The sequence below is a fragment of the Ixodes scapularis genome, unplaced genomic scaffold, assembly GCF_016920785.2.
Source record: "Ixodes scapularis isolate PalLabHiFi unplaced genomic scaffold, ASM1692078v2 PGA_scaffold2__306_contigs__length_199485367, whole genome shotgun sequence".
Lineage (NCBI taxonomy): Eukaryota > Metazoa > Arthropoda > Arachnida > Ixodida > Ixodidae > Ixodes > Ixodes scapularis.
In genome coordinates this window covers 128842270-128861904 of record NW_024609857.1, presented here as the reverse complement: position 1 = coordinate 128861904, position 19635 = coordinate 128842270, and the positions used below count along the sequence as shown (strand labels likewise).

Sequence of the window (19635 nt, the reverse complement as noted above, 5' to 3'; positions counted from 1 at the left end):
GATTGCCTGGATGAAGATGCCGCTTCACCACAGCAGCACTCCGACGCCCACGACAATCCGCAGCCTTCACAGACTTCGCAGTCTCCACAGCTTCCACAACCACACTGTAACCCAGATACAGACCATCGTTCCACACATCCATCCCCAGCATCCGGTGAAACTTTGACAGATGAGGCTCCAGCACTGAGAAGATCATCACGAAGCAGACACGCACCACGTCGACTAACCTACGACAAAACATTTGAACAGTTTCCATAGTTTCTTTTGTGTGTTTATTTTTTATTTAATGCTATCTGCATTCTTTGTATGTTATGTTATTTTCGTACTTATTTTCTTTGTATTTCTTTTCTTTAAAGAGCGGAAGATGTATCGGTGTTGCGCGGGCGCTCGAGCAGCAGCTCGGAGCCTGGCGCGGGCTCATGACATAAAGCACGAGAGCCAGTTCTCTTCTGGTACCGAGATGTGTGGACTCACAATCAATACAGAATCCAGATTTCAGTTCAGCATCCCTTTAAAGGCTAGTTTTCCCAGTATCGTGTCTTTCAGCAAACAAATGATGACACTAAACTCTGGACAGCTACCACCATCTATAAGCGACGGCGGCAACCAGACAACCGGCTTTCTGATTGTCTAGTTGCCACCGTCGCACATAGATGGCGGCAACCTTTCCAGCCTTTCTACTCTGGCTTGCCGACTTGCGGCCGGCCATCACTTCGTTCCCACCATAGTACAGCTTCGCTGGTCTTCCTTTATAAGCGTAGAAATCTGGATGAGTTAATGATGCATCAGAACGATAAAACAGTGCAAACAGAAACGACGGGCCAGTAGAAGAGTATACACACAGACAAGGCGCTGTTCTACTCTTCTACTGGTTCGTCGTTTTTGTTTGTGCTGTTTTCTCGTTCCGATGGTCTTCCTTCTTCACCAGGGTGGAAAGGCTGAAAGTTTTTGTGATCTTGCAGTCGGCGGTTTGTGTGAATGTGGCAAGTGCGTTTTACATTGACGCTTCAATCTGAAACAAGGGGCTTTACTCATGAAAAGAATCAGGCATGGTCTGGAATTCCAGCCTCGCAACTATTCCTCTCTGGAAGCGGCGCAAACGGGATGTTTTGGTTGTGATTCAAGTTTAGATTGTGTCACGATCATGATTAAACCTGCGTGCTATAAAGGTTTGTGACATTTGTCACTTCTCTTTTTTCTAGCCTGTACGTTAGATTTTGTGAGAAATGGTAGGACCAAGAGGTGTTTCTCGCATAGTCTATCTAACTTCACTGCACTAACATCGGGAGAAAAAAAACGACTCTTTTGTCAGCTCCACGCCGACCGCGCGTCTCTGGTCGAATATATAGAATATTCGAGTGACCAAATTCTAGAAATTTGATTTGCAAATCGAATTATTCAAGAACTTGGTATTTGATTCGAATTTGTATATTCGAGTATTTGCACACCCCTAGTTGCAAGAGATCGACCTGAGAAACCACTTCACTTAGGGGTACGGACGGTCCAGGAAAATCCCGAGGGCACTATTTAAACATGTGTGGATTAGACCGTTCCCTCCCCCGAGAGTGTGAGAAGGCCACGCACGCATTGTACTTCCAGACGAAGTGGTCAAAGAGGTCCGAGAGGCGGGGGATGAGGCGCAGGGCGGCCAGGGCCCTCTGCACCTCCCGGCGTCGCTTGCCCGCCAGCAGCAGACCCAGGATGTAGACCGCCTCCGCCCGGAAGGTCATCTCCGCCGAGATCTGCAGGGCCGCCTCGTGCTGGAAGCGGCCCGTGTCCCGGTTCCACTGCGAGATCCCTGCGGGAGGCCGGTGGGGAGGGTCACGACGCGGCACGAGGACGGTCCGGACGTTTCCGTTGCAACAATAACCGCGTCACGACCGGATGCGACTGCTCGCCACGAGATTGCACGTAGTTCCTTGGTTTTGCTTAAAACGTTGCTTCGTCTCCTTGGGGTTCGAAATAATCCCGACAATGTTACAAACGACTGGTGTGAACAAATCGATTTTTGCGGGGTCGATATTTCGCAAATTTTGCGACACGTGGGCTTCGGAAGTGTTTCGCAATTGGGAGTGGTATGCCATGCATTCATTATCGTGGGGTAACTTTTTTGCGGGATATATTTTTCGCTATATTGTTTGAGCTGCGACATTTGAGACAATTGGGTCCTCGTGAAAAGTAGGTCGCTTACGGCATTTCTCGAAGAGGGTGCGTAGATTTGCCGTATATATTTTCTAATTTTGTACGCATCATTCTTTCATTGTCGGCTTGAAGTAATTCTGACAAAACTGTAAGATTGTTTAACGTAGATAGTGCACAAATTTGCTGCGTATAAATTTCCTCATTTTGTATGCGTTATCTTTTTACTGTGGGCTTACAATACTGACAATGCTATAAGAGACTGTTACTTGCAGGTAGTACATGTTTCTGTTCTTGCAAATACTGCAAAAGCTTCAGTCTAGTTCTAAAAATATATTGTCCTCTAGGCAGTCATGGGCACGTTATCAGTAAAAAGTAACGTGTTACAGTTACAGTTATTGCAAAAACAGCAACGACGTTACTTTCTCGTTACAGTACAAAAATCGGACACAAAGAATCACAAACCCACACAATATTATTTTGTTTGTTACACTATAGTGAGAAGAAAGGTAAACTGAGAAATTAGAAAAATTTAAAGCCGAAGGGTGTTTCTTTTTTTTGCGTCATTCGCCGTTTCAGCATTTTGATGTGCATAATTTATTTGCAACAATTGTTACAACTTAGAATCAACCGTTTTTCAAAATTGTAATCGGCCCGCGCCAGTGAACGTTTTTGGCTTATTTTTCACTCCGAAAAGAATGAGCACAGAGATGGTCACATAATTATCTTATGGGATATACTCGAAAGCAGGCCTAAACATAGCAGGTCAAACAGCTTCAAAAGAATAAAAGGGGAAAAGAAGACAATGCGCTTCTGGTGCTTTACGAGTGTACGATGACCATCGCGGCGTCCATGTCCGAAAAGCCAACTGTAAAAGTCGTGTTCATTCGAGCAGCTCCGAAAAAAATGAATATGTTAAACAAGCGCCGGCTTACGGCTTCCTTGACACCTAATAGGAATGAGGAAACGGCGAACGGCTGGGTGTAAAAACGTCAGCAGGGACATATCCCAGGCACAGCCCAGACGGAATACTCGGAGGCATCGCACGACCACCGACACCCGCAGATGGCTCCCATGAGAGAAGTGTGAGCCAAAGTCAGTGAAACAGACATTGTTTGCCGCCCCTAACACCGCGGGCGTCGTTTCCTTAATCTCCCGGTTTTGTGCTGACTTGTCCGTCATGCATTCTCGGTCGTGGGCTAAAGCAGGCAATTTTTTTTGTTTGTTTAATGAGTAACCACCCTTCTTCTTCTTATTCTTTTTTTTGTCAGCGAGGAGTTTGGAGCAAAATACTTCAAGACGGCAATTTCTCCATGTCCGCTGCAGTGGGTTCTAATTTATATAGAAAAAAAAAAGTAACTGTAACGGCGTAAACAGTTACAGTTACCCAATAAAAAAGTAACAGTGCGACAGTTACAAGTTACCGGTATTAAAGAGTAACGCGTTACGTGTAAAAGTTACCGGAAAAAGTAATGAGTTACCGGTAACTCGTACTAGCAACTAGTTACTGCCCAAGACTGCCTCTAGGCAATATATTTCAGGGACATAGAACTGAAAATAAACATTTATATGAGGTGAACTCGTGCCTACAAACTTAAAGGAATACGGAAAAGGTATTTATGCTCGCCAAGGTTTGTATGTGTACATATCTTGCACGCAAGATTAGTAACAAATTAATAATTGTGCCCCGAAAACTGCCCAAAAAGGTAACAGATAACACAAAAAATTTGAAGAATTTTCGATTGCAAATAGAGCGGCAGAGCACGGCGATCTTGGACGCGTTCGAAAGGCCATTTTCTTCTCTCTCGATTGGCAATGAGGACGTTTCTGTAGTGCCATTGGACGGCGCCCGAAACGTCGAAATCCGGAACGGGCTGCTCATTGGCTCTGTCAAGCACGTGATCCGAGCGCACGCGGGCAACCGCACCGCGCATTCCGGTTGCCCGGGCAATGAGTGAACCTTCCCGCATGCTTTCCTTCTCGTCCGCTCTCTTTCTGACTCGCGTTTCGTCTGCTTGCGCCAGTGTGAAGTGGTTGCTCGCTTGCGAAAGGCTTTTGCGGGCCTTGATCTCTGCAATTTTGCTTTCGCTAGTCGGAGCTTTTTTTTTTTGTCGCCGAATTTTGAGAAGACACGACTGCAAGAAGTTGTGCTAAAAGTACATTTCAGAACAGTTGAACTATGGCCACCAAGAGTGGCCTCCTATATGCAACTTTATCAATAAGAATAGAAAAATGCCCATTTTCACACTTTGCACCAAAACGTGAGATTTCATGCAAGAAGTAATTAAAAAGAACCCCTAATGTGCTCAAAAATTGCACATTCGGTACAAATGGAAGCCTTGGCGACCACATGAGAATTTCACAACTGGCAAATGCCCGACAGGGACCGTTGATAGTCCTTTTTTTAATCAAACTTTTTGTTATTTATCTTTGAATGACAAAATGTCACAGAAAACCCAAATATATCTATCATTCTAGGTCCAATTAAAAAAAACTGTATTCATGAACAATAAAATATTATTTATCCCATTAAAAAAAAAAATTCCATATCACTATTTTTTAGAGAGATGTGTTAAGGTATTTTGGAAGCTGTCAAAGAGATTTAATGACTTGTCTATTTTCTATTCTCGTTTGTTTGTGCAATGAGGAACTGTCACTGATTTTCAGTGGCTGAGGTTACTCCAAAACCAAACTTGCTCAGTTCCTTTTGTTTGTTTGATTAATGTACTTGAATTACATTTACAGTATTTCTTCTTATAAATATGTCTCCTGGACATCGAAGGCAACTTTTAAGGCAGTGCTACAAGATATAAGGCTAAGCCGCCATCTTTTAACTTCTTTCTCGATTTTCTCAAAACATGTTTTTCTGTCATCTGGCTTGCTTGTGCAGGGGACATCTTGAAAACTATCCATCTGATTTCACTTCTGCCTGCTGAATATTATTCCTAAATAGCAAATGCAGGGGTTAAAACTTTTAGGTTATCAAATCTGACCTGTGGCTTTTGCAACAAAGACATCAGGAAAGCTTCAAAGACAGTTTCTTTTCATAGCAAAGAAGGAAGCTGATGCTAACTCCCTTAGCCTAACTCTGGTAGTTAAAAAGTTAGTCTCAAAACCCAACTCCTGCCTTAAACGAAAAGGAAGCACAGATTGCGCGACGGCGGCCCATTACTGCTGCTTCCATACGTGTGGTAGGTTCAAGAATGTTCGAAACCAGAACAGACGACGACAACTGAAAACGGTCCGGAGAAAATCAAAGATTGAGAAAAAGAAAGAACCAGGCCGAGCGGAGTTTGAACCCTGTTCCTCCGCGTGGCAGCCTCAAATGTTCCCGACTCCACCACGCACGCAGCATTACAGTCCCCTCTAGAATTTGCAACTCTTCGTTGTCTCAAGACCCACACCTTCTCCTAAATACCGTATCGAACAACTCCATTATCGTGGGCTCGACACTTCGAGAAATTGGGTGGAGTGTGAACTTCGAAAACGTATTGCAGGCACAAACTTTTGCGAATGGGGGCGGTATGCCATGTATTAGTTACCACGGGGTGACATATTCAAGGGATCTCATTTTCCGATTCGCAAAAATTTAGGAAAATTTAGTCGCTTCGGCTATTCCACAGTTCTGCTCACCGCCCACAAAGTCTGGCCGGGCAGAGGGACGGCCTTGGACGCAGGCGGACACCTGGCGCTCGATCCACTGCATCCAGTGGTTCATCTCGCCAGCGGCCGAAGGGAACCGGGGCGTGTCTGCGGACGAGACGAAAAATTCTCACAACTTTTTAATGGCTGGGGAACAAACATTTTCAGGCAAATTCGCAAGTTTTCGAAAAAATTGATAGGTCTGTGCCACTCGACACAACGTAATCACGAAGGCTGCAGGCACTTCTTTCGGAACGGCAGACGATTCCGTAGGTCCTCTAAAAAAATCGGAAAAACACCCGCTGGTAAAATTTCTGTCAATTCGTATTTAGTGGAAGAAATCACAATACAATTGAATCTCATTAATTCAAGCTCTCTTAATTCAAACAAACATGCAGGTCCCATCCTATGCATCTATATGGGAGGAAAATCCCAGTAATTCAAACTTTGCTTTATTCAACCAAATTTTCGGTCCCCCGCGAGTTCAAATAAACGAGATTTGACTGTACTATATTAAAGATTACATCGAACCCCCCCTTCCCCCCCGATCAACACATTAGTTTTAGCAGTGCACTGGGTCAGCAATTCTGAGAAGGGTTCACCCGTGCTGACATTCTAACCTCGAATAGATTGATGGAGCGGGGCCCCTCAACAACGACCGGACTCGACGAAATCTAATCCGAGAATCGATTGTGCTAGACACTGTTCCGCTTTAAGGCTGGCTGACGCAGGTGCACATTCTCGCGTTTTATTACATTACATATGGGTTACCCGAACATGAGTGCCACGAATGTCGCGTTCAAACATACTCCTTGAACTCCTCAATGCAAGCCGATGCAAGCTTCCGTAACGTAACTCAACATAAGAAAGCGGCAAGAGGCGGCCTCAACGGCTGGTCCTGTTGAGGGCGCTTCTTGCCGAGCACCAGTGCATTGTGGAGAAGCAACATCTGCAGAACTTGCTTCCATGAGTGTTGCTTCTCCACAGTACGCTGGTGCTCGACTTCAGCTCGTTCTGTGGCCGGACGGTTGCCAGAAACCAAAGCAGACGCCGGTGACTTTCGCGTCCATTCACCCCTTCTCGTCGGCATTTCTACGACCCACTGCCATGGCCGCAGCGTCCACGTCAGCTCTTGCAACGCAATTCATTGTTGTTTCGGGTCCGCTGTAATTGCCGAACGAGCTACGCTTGGAGTACCGTCACTCCGTTCTCCGAATTCAAACGAGGCAGTCAAAGACGCATCCAGGTAGTCCCGTCCCGTCCCGTCCCGTCCCGTCCCGTCCCGTCCCGTCCCGTCCCGTCCCGTCCCGTCCCGTCCCGTCCCGTCCCGTCCCGTCCCGTCCCGTCCCGTCCCGTCCCGTCCCGTCCCGTCCCGTCCCGTCCCGTCCCGTCCCGTCCCGTCCCGTCCCGTCCCGTCCCGTCCCGTCCCGTCCCGTCCCGTCCCGTCCCGTCCCGTCCCGTCCCGTCCCGTCCCGTCCCGTCCCGTCCCGTCCCGTCCCGTCCCGTCCCGTCCCGTCCCGTCCCGTCCCGTCCCGTCCCGTCCCGTCCCGTCCCGTCCCGCCGCCGCCGCCGCCGCCGCCCCCCCCCCCCCAATGCCTCACATGGTTTGGCGCAGGCGATGTGGACCAGCCGCTCCAGGATGCCCGGAACACTCAGGATGACCTCTGCGCACGACCAAGACGCTGCCAGTCCGGCCACGGGGACGCCCGCCCCCACTCACCCTGGTTCATGTCGCGCACGCAGGTGAAGTCCTTCCGCTTCTTCTCCTTGCACTGGGCGTACACTGCGGACAGAGGGAGCCCCGCTATGGTTCCACGCCGAGAAGACGCGATCGAGAGGCACCGAACCATGGACCCGATGCGACTACGCCCGACGTACAGAAGGACGAGAAAGACACGCTAAAAGAGGGACACGGCTACACCGTCTCGCCAAAGACGATTTCCTTTTGTGTATCGTTTTTTTTTTTTCTTTCCTTCCACGTCTCGGGTTTAGTCACGTTTAATGTTCGGCAGCTTGCTTGCGCACTTGCTCTTGTTTCAACAATAAATGAGTAAACATTTCCAAATTCTAGTTTGCAACGGAAAACAGACGATCGTCACGACAGCGCCGCCTTTCTAAGCATCTCCTAGACACTTTGCCATCGATTATCTCCATGCCGAATCTCCAACTTTGTTGCTCGTGAAACGTTTGGGCATCCAGCACACGTGGCATAAGTAAGATCGTAAGGCCTGCCTAAATGAAGCGACCAGAGTCACTCCAAAGGGGGAAAGAAAATGCTTGTGTTTCTAAACGCTGAAACGTGCCCTAGCGATGAATAACCAACCAGCCCAGCTAGCCATCTTGAGCAAAGCAGTTGTTGGCCCTCAGCTCTCAAGAGGGATGCACGTAAAAACCTGACGTGCGAGGTGCATGAGATGCCCAGGCGTTATCGAAACTGGAAAGTTCACCGTGGAAGTGGGACAACTAAAGCTGCTCCCTCTTCTCATTCCGTCCGCGACTAGACTACGACTCGTCCGCACTGGTGATGTCAGTCCCGTCGTCATCACTGCTACGTTCTCGAAGCACGTCGGCGGCGTCATCCAACGAAATCTTCCACTTTGCAAATGACCATATCGTTCGCGCTTGCTCGGCGATCGCGTTGCATGTCACGGGTAGGGACCAATTGCACGCTTTTGCGGCGTACGTCGCAAGCCTTTGGCCCGCGGAAGCCTCTTCGTTTGCCGTCACACTTTAAGATTCCGCGTCATTGCAAACTCCACTGGAGCATCGCCGCTCCGACGGGTCGAACTTGCATCCAACAGCGCAGTTGTTGGTTGTTTCTGGGTGAAGAATGGCCATTAACGAGCACCGAAAACCTAAACTGCCCGGATCACGCGCGTCAATAACAAAAAACAACGTAGTTAGCACTCCAGCATGATCTCGACACTCGATCGAATGACATGCGACCGTGAATCGCGCGAGAAACTGCGAAAAGACGCCGCAAGAAGTAAGCCTGGTGAGCCGGTAAGCCGTGAGGCTGTTCCAGCAGCCTCAGGAGTGGGTCTTACAAGAAGTGCCGCCATTCCCGGAAGTTGGGCGCATGGTGCACTGTTCACCGCCACACATTCGGGTTAATTTGCGAATCCCTATCAATAATACTCGTTCGTGCAAATTAAAAAAATTAATCGTAAATTGAGCGCGCAGAATAGCGCAATGCTGCAGGCACAGCTGGCTGAACTCATAACAAGCGGAGGTGTTCTTGATATCGCGATTGTTTAGTTTTTATCGGAGGTGGCTGCTTTGGTTCGATTATAAATTCACCCCCGCACTTCAGATTTTTGAAAAATTGAAAAATGGGTCGACCTACATTTGTGTAAATACGGTACGTCACAGCTTCACTTGACATACTTGAGGTTCGAAATCGCGCAGGAATCAATGCTGAAAACGTTCGCCTTAAGTGTTTTTCTATGCACGAATACGGTGTTTTTTAGCTTGCCCTTGTGCCCTCAAGTTGTAATCGAACCGGCCTGTGAAAGTAATCGGCGAAATAAGGCAGAATGGGCTGGTGCTCGATTATTAGACACATAGGCCTTTATACCGAGTGAAGACGAGCCGACACATGAGCAGTCGGCTCGTCGGCATCATCCGCTTCGGCTAAAGTGACCCAGGCAGGCGACACATGTCTAACTGAATGGAGAAAAAATGAGTGACACATGTCTAACCGAATGGAGAAAAAATGAAAGACGTTTACAATTCCCTGCAATGCCGAATAAGAGCTCAGCTCTTGAGGAGGAGGGGAGAGAAAGGAGAGGAGGGTATCCTCTCCTCCTTGCAGTCTCTTCCTCCTCCCTCGTGACGTCACTTGTGGCCCTCGTGATGTCATTCGTGACCTCCGTTGAGGCCTTCATTCGTGACCCTCGTAACATCACACGTGACGTCATTTTGGGAAATGTCCCACAATGCAACACCGCTCAAGTTGGAGCGGTGTTTCTTTTTTAGAGCTCAAGCTCTAAAAAAGAAACCTTTCCTTCTATGGTCCGAGCCTACAACCATCCGTCGCCTCGCCTCCAAACTCATAACATTACGGCGCACGCGAGAGCGAGGAAACAAAAATGGCCGCCGGAGTCCGACACTTACGGGAGGTCTTGTGTTCGTATACGTCCAGGTCCGACAGGCTGATGGCCAGGATCTTGCAGAAGTTGGCCAGCTGGATGTCGTCCAGGCGCACAATCAGGCCGGACAGGTTCACTGAGAGGAGAGTTTCCAGGTCAGAGGCATGCACACACACCTCAAAGGGGGTCACGCGCGCTGGTTCGACTAATAAACTTCCAAGTTTACTTCCCGGTAGAAAAAATGCGATAACAACCTTTTTACGGCAACGCACACTCTACGTCGCGCTTCGTGATGCCGTATGCAATGTTCAGAAAAAAAATTTCAAAAAACATACCGTAAAATATTGCAGAAGCACCCACTTCGTTCCAAGTGCCCGCTATTAACACTTCCCAAATTTGGAAATTCTACAAATTCTACCTTAACCATCCCATTTGACCGGATAAGCGCCCGCGTCTAGATTAACTTAGTTTTCAGTGAAAGTGGGGTGGGCGCTTCCCCGGTATTTTATGGTACGCAGTTCCACATTGTACGAGAAACAAAATCAAGGCCGACATCCAGTCTCGGCCCTCCGGAAAAGCACCGTGGCATCTCTTCGCAGTGTCCCTTCGCCATCCTCTCCCGTCTCTTTTCTCGCGACAAGAGGGAGTACGGAAGTACCGAGGCGGTGCGGCGTTGTGCGGCGCAATTCATCTGGCGCAGACGCTAGGCAGGTAGCCGACTCTGCCACCTTCTACCCTCGTGCGACGCAACGCAGACGCGCAAGGTCCGAGTTGGGTTTCGTCGAAACGCGATTCGGCGCTACCGTGCGACCGAAACGTCCAACGTCGCCAGAGGCGGCGAAAGGCACCAGCCGCTCACCGAGGTTAGCCAGGTTGAGGACCGCCATGCGGGACAGGAGGAGGCACTCGACCAACTCGCAGGTCACCAGGCAGGTCTCAGTGAACTGGAACAGCGACAGCAGGGCATCCAGCAGCTCCCGGCTGCGGGCCAGCCGCCGGGCAATGGCCGCGTCCTGCAAGGGGTCCCCGTCGGGCACAGTCGTGGATGCGCAAATGTGGTGGCCGTGACGCGCCCCCAAGCGGTGCGTTTATCAGTCGCCGACGGGACAATGGCAGGGCGTCATTGCTTTCCGTAGACGGGTTCCCTCGTTTTTGTTTGAGATCTGTGCGCGCAATGACAGTTTCTGTGACGCGTGAGTTCGTAACAAATTCCCGTGTCTTTGTCCGTGACCTGCACACGAGATATTGGCTCCCATGGCGTGCAAGTTTGTCCGGTCTCCACGCGTTTATCGCATCGTGGAACACGTATCTGCCGCGTCCGCAGTCTGCTGTATCCTTTCCTGTAATGTAAGAGTTTGTGACGAATTCCCACGCTTTTATCGCGATGCAAAAAACATGAATTTGCCGTGTCCGCAATCTGCGGTATCAGTTCTCGTGTCACCTAGTTTGTAGCAGGTGCCTCTTGTGTTTATCGTTAATTTTTGATAAGGTTTTGCTGTCTCACCCCCAAAGATAGCTTACCTCATGCTTTTCACTGTTTATCTCTTCATTTTGAGCCTCAAAGCAAGCTGTCTCGAGGTGTACCCACTATCCTTCAATCAGAGCCAACAGGAGCTTGGCATTCTGACGTGACCAAAAATGAAGGCGCAGTAAGTGCACCGGTCGGAGGCACGTCCCAAGCACCGGGCCCGCTGCCCCTACTCACGTCCACGCACAGGCGATGAAGTAGCACCACGCAGTGGCTCTGCAACACCAGGTACCTGGGATCCTCCGCTGAAAAAGATAACACCCTGTTGAGGGCAAGGGACGAGCGCCGGAAGCGGGTGCCAGAAAGGAGACTCAGCCTCGAAAAGAGTCCCTCGCTTTCCTGAGGGCCAACTGGCCCTCAGAAAAGCCAGCTTCGGCCTTGTTGAAAAACTAACAATGAACACCACTGACATGAGACATTTAGTCCGGAGCTAAAAGAAGACAAGGGCGATGGGGAATCGCGAGCGAACGAGAAATCGGATAAACCGTTTGACACAGGCCGGTTGTGCTGTTATTCTTTCTCGACCTCAATGTCCTCAACGAGTACCTAGCGAAAGAGCACCTCAAAGCGCAACAATTATTTGGTGCCGAAACCTGGGACTTGGACTTGAGGAATCAACCTGAAAATGGATCGGCTCAAGACCAAGCGTAAAGTCCGACGCAGTCAGAATACGAAGATAATCAACGAGATAACGACCATGCTCCAGTCCACCGCCGTCAATGCCTCTTCTCTCCAGAACCCGAGAGTCAGACTGGTAACGAGCAATGAGGAACTCCGTAAAGTCAACGAGGAGATCAAACCACACATCAGCGATGTTGACCTGGAGACCGACTACATCACTGTCGCAGAATATGAAGACGAAGTGGCTAGGACCCTCAGCGAACTGCGCAACAAGATCGCGTGGTTGCAGGCAACGCCAACTACACCCGCTACGGGAGCCGACGGCGACAGGGGCCACCCATCCCAGGCTACGGGAGTGAAGCTCCCCACACTGCAACTTCTACACCATCAAAAGGAGCTCACGCAGTGGCAACCCTTCTGGGAGCAGTTCGACGCCTCAATACATCAGAACACCAAGCTCTCTGATGGAGAAAAATTCCAGTACCTGCGGTCGCTTCTGATTGGGCCTGCCGCCAGTACCGTCTCCGGGCTACAGGCTACGGCAGCGTGCTACAGAGATGCAATAGAGATACTTGCTGAACACCTTGGCGACAAGCAAAACATTCAGCGGGAATATCTGGAACGGCTTCGAAACCTTCCAATGGTAAAGTCAGTGCGTGATGTCCAAGGACTGCGTAATGTGTACGATCACGTCCAGACAAACATTCGCGGTTTGCACTCGTTGGATGTTTCAAGTGCGACGTACGCCACAATGATGGTGGACATACTCCTGTCCAGTCTTCCAACGGACATTGTTGTGGATTACCATCGCCACAAAAGCTACGGAACACCACTTGTAGTTTCCACCGGCAGAGAAGAGGGGGCTAGCACGTCTGGCGATGGAGCAGTCAACGTCGCTGCATCGACAACGGATGCCGGGGAGGAGCTGGCAAAACTTTTGCGGTTTCTTCGCATGGAAATCGAGAGCAGAGAACGATCAGGACCGCTCGAGAAAAGACCAGCAAGCGCGCCGACGATAGCTCCTAAAACGATACAAACTGTCCCGCTGGTTCGCGTTGCAAACCAGCGGGACAGACAACTACTGCTTTTTTTGCAACCAGCAGTCACAGTACCGGCGCCTATACTGCTGACATCGCACTTGATGAAAAGAAAGGAAGATTAGCGCAAGACATGAGATGTTTTCACTGCACCAAACGAGGGCATCGGTCCAAAGACTGCCGCAGCCAAACGAGATGTTCTGGATGCAGACAACGACATGTCTCGTCAATGTGCAATTATTTTTGGCAGACAACAAGACCAGTTCCGGAAGAGACCGCCAATATACTCACGACTAGTAATACGACGCTTCACCGAGCTTCGAGCATTCTACTGCAAACTTTCAGGAGCTGGGCCGTGAGTGATGAGAGCTGCGCATATATCCGCGGTATTATTGATGGTGGAAGCCAGAAGACGTTCATCAGAGGACTTGGCAAGGAAACTTAACTTGAAAATTATAGGCCAACGAAGCATGAAGCTTAACACATTTGCCAACAGCGGCTCAGACGTGATAAAACAGAACTTCACACTGGTCAGACTACGACTTCGAGGCCAGTATGCGATGATGGAGTATGTTTTAAAAGCCGTTGTCGTCCCATTCATCTGCCAAGATCTCATCGAAACATCCGTCCAACACTTGTTCCTTAAAAAAATCCCGGGGTCTATCGCTGACGAGTTGATGTTTCCCTCCGTCCAAGCAGAGGAAGCCATAAGCCTGCTCATTGGCGCTGACCAAATATGGAGATTGTTAACTGGCGAAACACGCCGCTCATCATCCATCCCCGGCCTGGTGGCCATTTCAACTAGTCTAGGATGGACCTTTCAGGGTCCAACAGGCACCGTGAGAGTCTTGTCGAATACTACCGCAAACTTGATGGTATGCGTGTTAGGAGTAGCAATGACCGCCGAAGACGACGAGCTGGAGGCCATTGAAATCATGGATGAACCGACCAGTACGAAACAGCAAGATAGTACGGTACTCGAACAATTCGCAGAGAAAATAAGTTGGAAGAATGGCCGCTACAAAGTCGCTCTACCATGGAAGGAGACAGCAACAACACTTGGAATTAAGTACATCACTGCCAGGTCTAGACTCCGCAGCCTGATCTAACGTCTCAAGCACGATGGCTCCATTGCACTATATGACAAAGCGATACGCAATTACTTTGAGGACGGACACGCGGAAGAGGTGAACGAAAAGTCCCCATGTGACGGATGCGTTTATTATATGCCTCATCGAGCGGTGATTCGGGCCAACTCGGAATCGACAACAATTCGAGTGATGTTCGACGCTTCAACACACGCGCCGAACACCAGATCTATCAACGACCATCTTAAGGGGCCTACCATCAACACAGAATCCTTGCCGGTGCTGCTTTGATTTCGTATGAAAAAGGTGGCTCTCACAGCTGACATCCAAAAGGCCTTCTTGCAGATAGAAATCGCAGAGTGTGACAGAGATGCTCTCCGGTTTCTTTGGTTTGAGAAGACACCCAGACCAGGCGAGCCGCTGCCCGATATCAAAGAGTGGCGCATGACGCGAGTTCCTTTTGGAACAACTGCCAGTCCATTCCTACTTGGGGCGACAATTCGTCATCACTTAGAGAACGTAAGTGATCCGAACAAAGACATCACGGCTCTTTTGCTGGACTCATTTTACACGGACGACCTACTGAATGGAGCCGCAAGCACCGAAGAAGCCCGCAGGCTCGCTGACTGAGCACAGACATTGCTCAGAGAGGCCTGCATGGAACTACGCAAATGGAATACCAATTCCAGCCAACTGCAGAACGTATTCAATCAAAAGGAGGGGAACGTCGATAATTCACCTCACATCACGTCAATCAGGTCCCACGAAGTCACAAAGGTACTGGGACTGGTGTGGGACAAAACCACAGATTCCTTCACGTTCTCTAGTGACCATCTCTTGGAGATTCTCTTGACAAACATGACTACAAAACGCTTCGTCCTCAAAGCCTCTGCTAGGATCTTTGATCCCCTAGGGTTCCTCTCACCTTATGTCATACGAGTAAAGATTTTGTTCCAACGTATATGGCAACATGGTCTGGGATGGGACGAAGAACTACCAGAAGCGCTACGGCAAGAGTGAACAACGTGGTGCTCCGAGTTAAAGGAATCGCCACGCATCATGGCTCCGAGACACTTAAAGAATGCAGATGGTGAGAGCAAGCTGGAGCTTCACGTCTTCACAGACGCCAGCCCTCAGGCTTATGGTGCCTGTGCCTATCTTCGCGCCGTGGGCAGAAAAGAAAATGTCAGCGTCACTCTGGTGTTTGCCAAGTCCAGAGTTGCCCCGCTTAAGACGCTGACCCTCTCACGACTACAACTGATGGGAGCCTTTTTGGGAGCACGTATGGTTAAATATCTGTGTACTGTTTTGGTTGGTGTCGTAGTTACACTATGGTACTGGACAGATTCTATGATAACCCTCGGTTGGATTAAAGGAACAGCAACTGCATGGAAACCTTTCGTCGGTAGCCGAGTGACAGAAATACAAGCACTAAGCGATCCCTCTAATTGGCACCACCGCCCGGGCGGCGCGAACCCAGCAGATGCCCTGACTAGAGGGAAGACGGTAATGCAGCTAAGTGCGTTTCAGTTATGGTGGTCTGGGCCTGAGTGGCTTTCCCGAGAAGAAGGAAACTGGCCAATTGGCAGTACCTCAGAAAATGAAAACCTCAATGGAATTGATGGGGAGAGACGACAACAGGTCGAAATACTACTGACCACTGTGAGTGCACCAACCGCAATCTTGACATTGGAGGATTTCAGCAGCTATACCAAGATGCTGCGTGTCACAGCATGGGATAAAACGATTTGTTCAAGGTTGTTGTCGACAGAACAAGTCACCTGAACTGCCCCTAACAGCAGTGATATTAGAGATGCAGAAGCTTTCTGGATCAAGAATGTTCCACGAGAATGCTTCGGCAGAGAGATCCAGGAGCTGGTTCAAGGCGGAAGTATCTCAAAAGGATAGAGAATAACCGATCTGCAGCCCTTTCTTGACGACACAGGAACCTTGCGTATTCGAGGCTGACTTCACCAAGCCACAGCCTTGGAGGAGGTGAGACATCCTACTCTTCTGTTAGGAGATCACCCCTTCACCAAGTCGCTTGTCATGAATGCTCACCTCAGAGTATTACATGGAGGCTTGCAGGCCACTCTGACAGAAATCCGTGACAGATTTTGGCTCTTAAGGGGGGAGGCTGGTCTTTAACTTTTTGTTTTTTATTTTTCATTTATCGTGCTGAAATTTAGTATACTGATGTATTTCTCAGTGGCGATTTCAAATATGCAATTAGTTTTCAGATAGCTTTACCAGATCTTGAGTTACCAATAAATTTGTCATTTTAATTAGGTCCTCTTTACGGGTCGTTATCGTAAGTGTTTTCAGAATATATCAAAAATGTTTATAAAATTGCATTCATCAAAGCATGTTTTATGCGGTGATGCTATTTTTGTTGCTTTATATATCATACAATGATTTTAATTAATTAGTCTCAAAAAGATATAGCTTCCCGTTTTATGCAACTTGATTGCAAATGTTTTTTACCGATGTAATATCATTAAATCAGTCCTAAAATAGCATCACCGCACAAAACATGCCTTGGTGATTGAAATTCTATAAAAATTTCTGATATATTTCGACCAATTTTATGGTAACGACCCGTAAGGAGGACCTAATTAAAATTCCAAATTTATTAATAACTCAAGATCTAGTAGAGCTATCTGAAAACAAATTGCATATTTGAAATCACCACTGAGAAATACATCAGTATACTAAATTTCAGCACCATAAATGAAAAATAAAAAAACAAAAGTTAAAGACCAGCCTCCCCCCTTAAGTTCACGATGAGCCGTGAAGAAGATCATCGCGGAATGTCACATTTGTCGACGATTCCAATCAAAACCGGCCATGGCCCCCATAGCTCCGCCACCACGGGACAGAGTGGAAGAGAGTCAACCCTTTCAAATCGTGGCAATCGACTTCGCGGGGCCAATGTTGGTCAACTCAGCAGGGCAGTGCGTTAAGGCCTACGTTGCCTTATTCACTTGAGCGACCACTCAAGCACTACACCTCGAGCTGGTATCCACCGCGGCCACGGTGCCATTTCTTTTGGCCCTGCGACGCTCCGCGTCACGAAGAGGTCTCCCAAGCACCATTTATAGCGACAATGCGCTGACATTCAAGAGAGCAGCGAAGGACCTGCCGGCCTTGTGGGAGGCTATTCGCAGTGCGGAATCTCAAGACTTCTGCAGTGTTCACCGAATCACCTGGAAGTTCATTGTAGAACGGGCAGCCTGGTGGGGAGGATGGTGGGAAAGGATGCTGAGGTCGGTGAAAACGTGCCTCAGGAAAATTCTTGGACGGCAGAGCTTGTCGTTTGAAGAACCAACGACGGTATTAACTGACATCGAGGCAGCGCTGAACTCTCGGCCACTCACCTACCTTCATGCCGATAATAGTGAACCAGCGGTCTTGAACCCCGCTCATAGGAAGGCGATTGATAACTCTTCCAGAGGCGGAGCCAACTCACGCGTCATCGAGAGATTCACTAACACGTCGGTGGGAATATAGGCAGAGGCTCATGAACAACTTCTGGGTACGTTGGAAGAAAGAATGCCTACTAGAGCTTCGTTCGGCCCACCTTGCACCACCGCTCAGCAGCCGTGCACCGAACGTTGGCGATGTAGTACTGTTGCCTGACCGTATCACTCCAAGACATCTTTGGACCTTGGTACGTGTCATTAAGTTTTTCCAGGAAGAGATGGAAATGTAAGGGTGTGTGCTGTTAAGCTGCCGTCTGGTTGTGTAATCCGACGGCCAGTGCAGCTGCTCTACCCATTGGAAACTTTGTAAATCTTATCCCCAATTTCCTCACTTCGTGAGCGGGGGGGAGGATGTTGAAAAACTAACAATGAACACCACTGACATGAGACATTTAGTCTGGAGCTAAAAGAAGACGAGGGGGATGGGGAATCGCGAGCGCGAGCGAACGAGGAGTCGGATAAACCGTTTAACACAAGCCAGTTGTGCTGTTATTCTTTCTCGACCTCAATGTCCTCAACGAGTACCTAGCGAAAGAGCACCTCAAAGTGCAACAGGCTTCTTCGTTCTAGGGCTCTTAACTTCCAAACAAATGGCAAAAGGAAGTCTGCTCAAGGTGCATGCTGACCATTAAACGCAACATCTGACATCACGTCCCAACTCGATTGTCCAAAACATCCCAACTCCCGGGTGAATGCCGCATACTTCAAGGACAGGCCGATGCGACGAGCTAACGAGCTTTTGGCGAAACACACCTGTCAAACTGGCACAAAGAAGCCAGAAGTGAGCGAATCGCAGCTTACCGAGCTTTAATGCACTTTCCCTCGGCAGACGGCTCGACTGCATCACGATGCGCTGCAGAATCTGTCGCGGAGGCAAGGGAACAGCTTCTGAAGTTCTCGGCCACAAACGGGATGGAGGGGCTATGCAAAGCGCCACCCACCTCGACGGCGTCCAGCCGCACCAATGCCTCTATGAGGCCGGCTGAGGGCTGCTCCTGGTCCGACCGCACGTGCGAGTTGTACTGCAACTTCTGCTGCAGCACCTGCGACGGGAACAAAGCAAGGGGCAACTCGCGCGCAGGCACAGAAGACGGTACCTCGAAGCCGTCGGAGGCCTCGCCCGCAACGTCTACCATGTCAAAAGGTGTAAACAATCGACCCATAAAAAGTGTGGGTCAGACTTTTCTATTTTGATACCTTTATCGGCAGTCGAGAAACTCCTACAGGTCTTGGTATTCGTCCATTATAGCAGTGCAGAACCTTACAGACCTTGTGAGTAACAATGCACATACAAAGGAGTGTTGGGCTCATGGTTCTGTATCAATTGGTGGCTCAGACCCGGTTAACTAGTGCCTAAACACTTTGCTTACCATAATATACTGGGGAAGTGCCTATCTGACTTTCACTGAAAAACTGGTTAGTCTAGACATGGGCACTTGTCCGGCTGAAGCAGTAAAAATCAAGATGGCAGCAGCGTGCACGAGAAGTGAGGGAACCATTGCAGCATGCACACTTTATCAAGATGTGTCTCACAAAAGCCGTGGGACCACCGGTTTTGTTGTCAAGAACCGTTTATTGACACACCGCATTATCTTCACCCCATCGGTCCTGACATGGCTACAACTGGGCTGCTGAACTTTAGCATTGTAGGGACCTCTCACTGCACCCAAGTGACCTAGAAAATACAGTTAATGGTTTCCCCTGCCCCAAGATGTCTTTCCCTCTTCATCACAAGAAAGTGGATATCCCCGTGATCCCCGCTGGTGTTATCGCAGCTCCCACAGTGTGGTGAAGATTTGCGGCGCTCTGGAAGCGGTGGGTGCTTAACATGTGATCAGAATTCCAAAGTTTTGGAAATGTCAATCGTGGGCACTTGTCTAAAAGAGGGCGCTTCCCCGGTATTTTACGGTAGGAGAGGGATGGCTAAGGAAGCATGGCAGCTTGAGGACTCTAGGGAGCCCCAGAGGACCCGAGAAAAATATCTGTGGCTCAAGGGAAAACCAATTT

The 19635-nt window shown here is 49.1% G+C and overlaps 1 protein-coding gene across 3 annotated transcripts in view; it reads right to left on the bottom strand.

Annotated features, from left to right (window-relative positions):
- LOC8038810 (short transient receptor potential channel 4-associated protein) overlaps positions 1–19635 on the bottom strand; it is a 69266-nt gene that overhangs the window by 35262 nt on the left and 14369 nt on the right. For 2 of the 3 annotated variants that reach the window (XM_042292023.1, XM_042292024.1), the window contains exons 3-11: positions 18570–18671; positions 18430–18490; positions 11588–11645; positions 10732–10885; positions 9898–10008; positions 7502–7564; positions 7383–7445; positions 5773–5889; positions 1585–1798 (exon numbers count right to left, since the gene is read on the bottom strand). In XM_042292023.1, the coding sequence (XP_042147957.1) occupies positions 1585–1798; positions 5773–5889; positions 7383–7445; positions 7502–7564; positions 9898–10008; positions 10732–10885; positions 11588–11645; positions 18430–18490; positions 18570–18671 (943 nt within the window). Of the gene's footprint in view, positions 1–1584; positions 1799–5772; positions 5890–7382; positions 7446–7501; positions 7565–9897; positions 10009–10731; positions 10886–11577; positions 11646–18429; positions 18491–18569; positions 18672–19635 lie in introns of all 3 variants that reach the window. The other variant, XM_042292022.1, reaches the window with a different exon arrangement.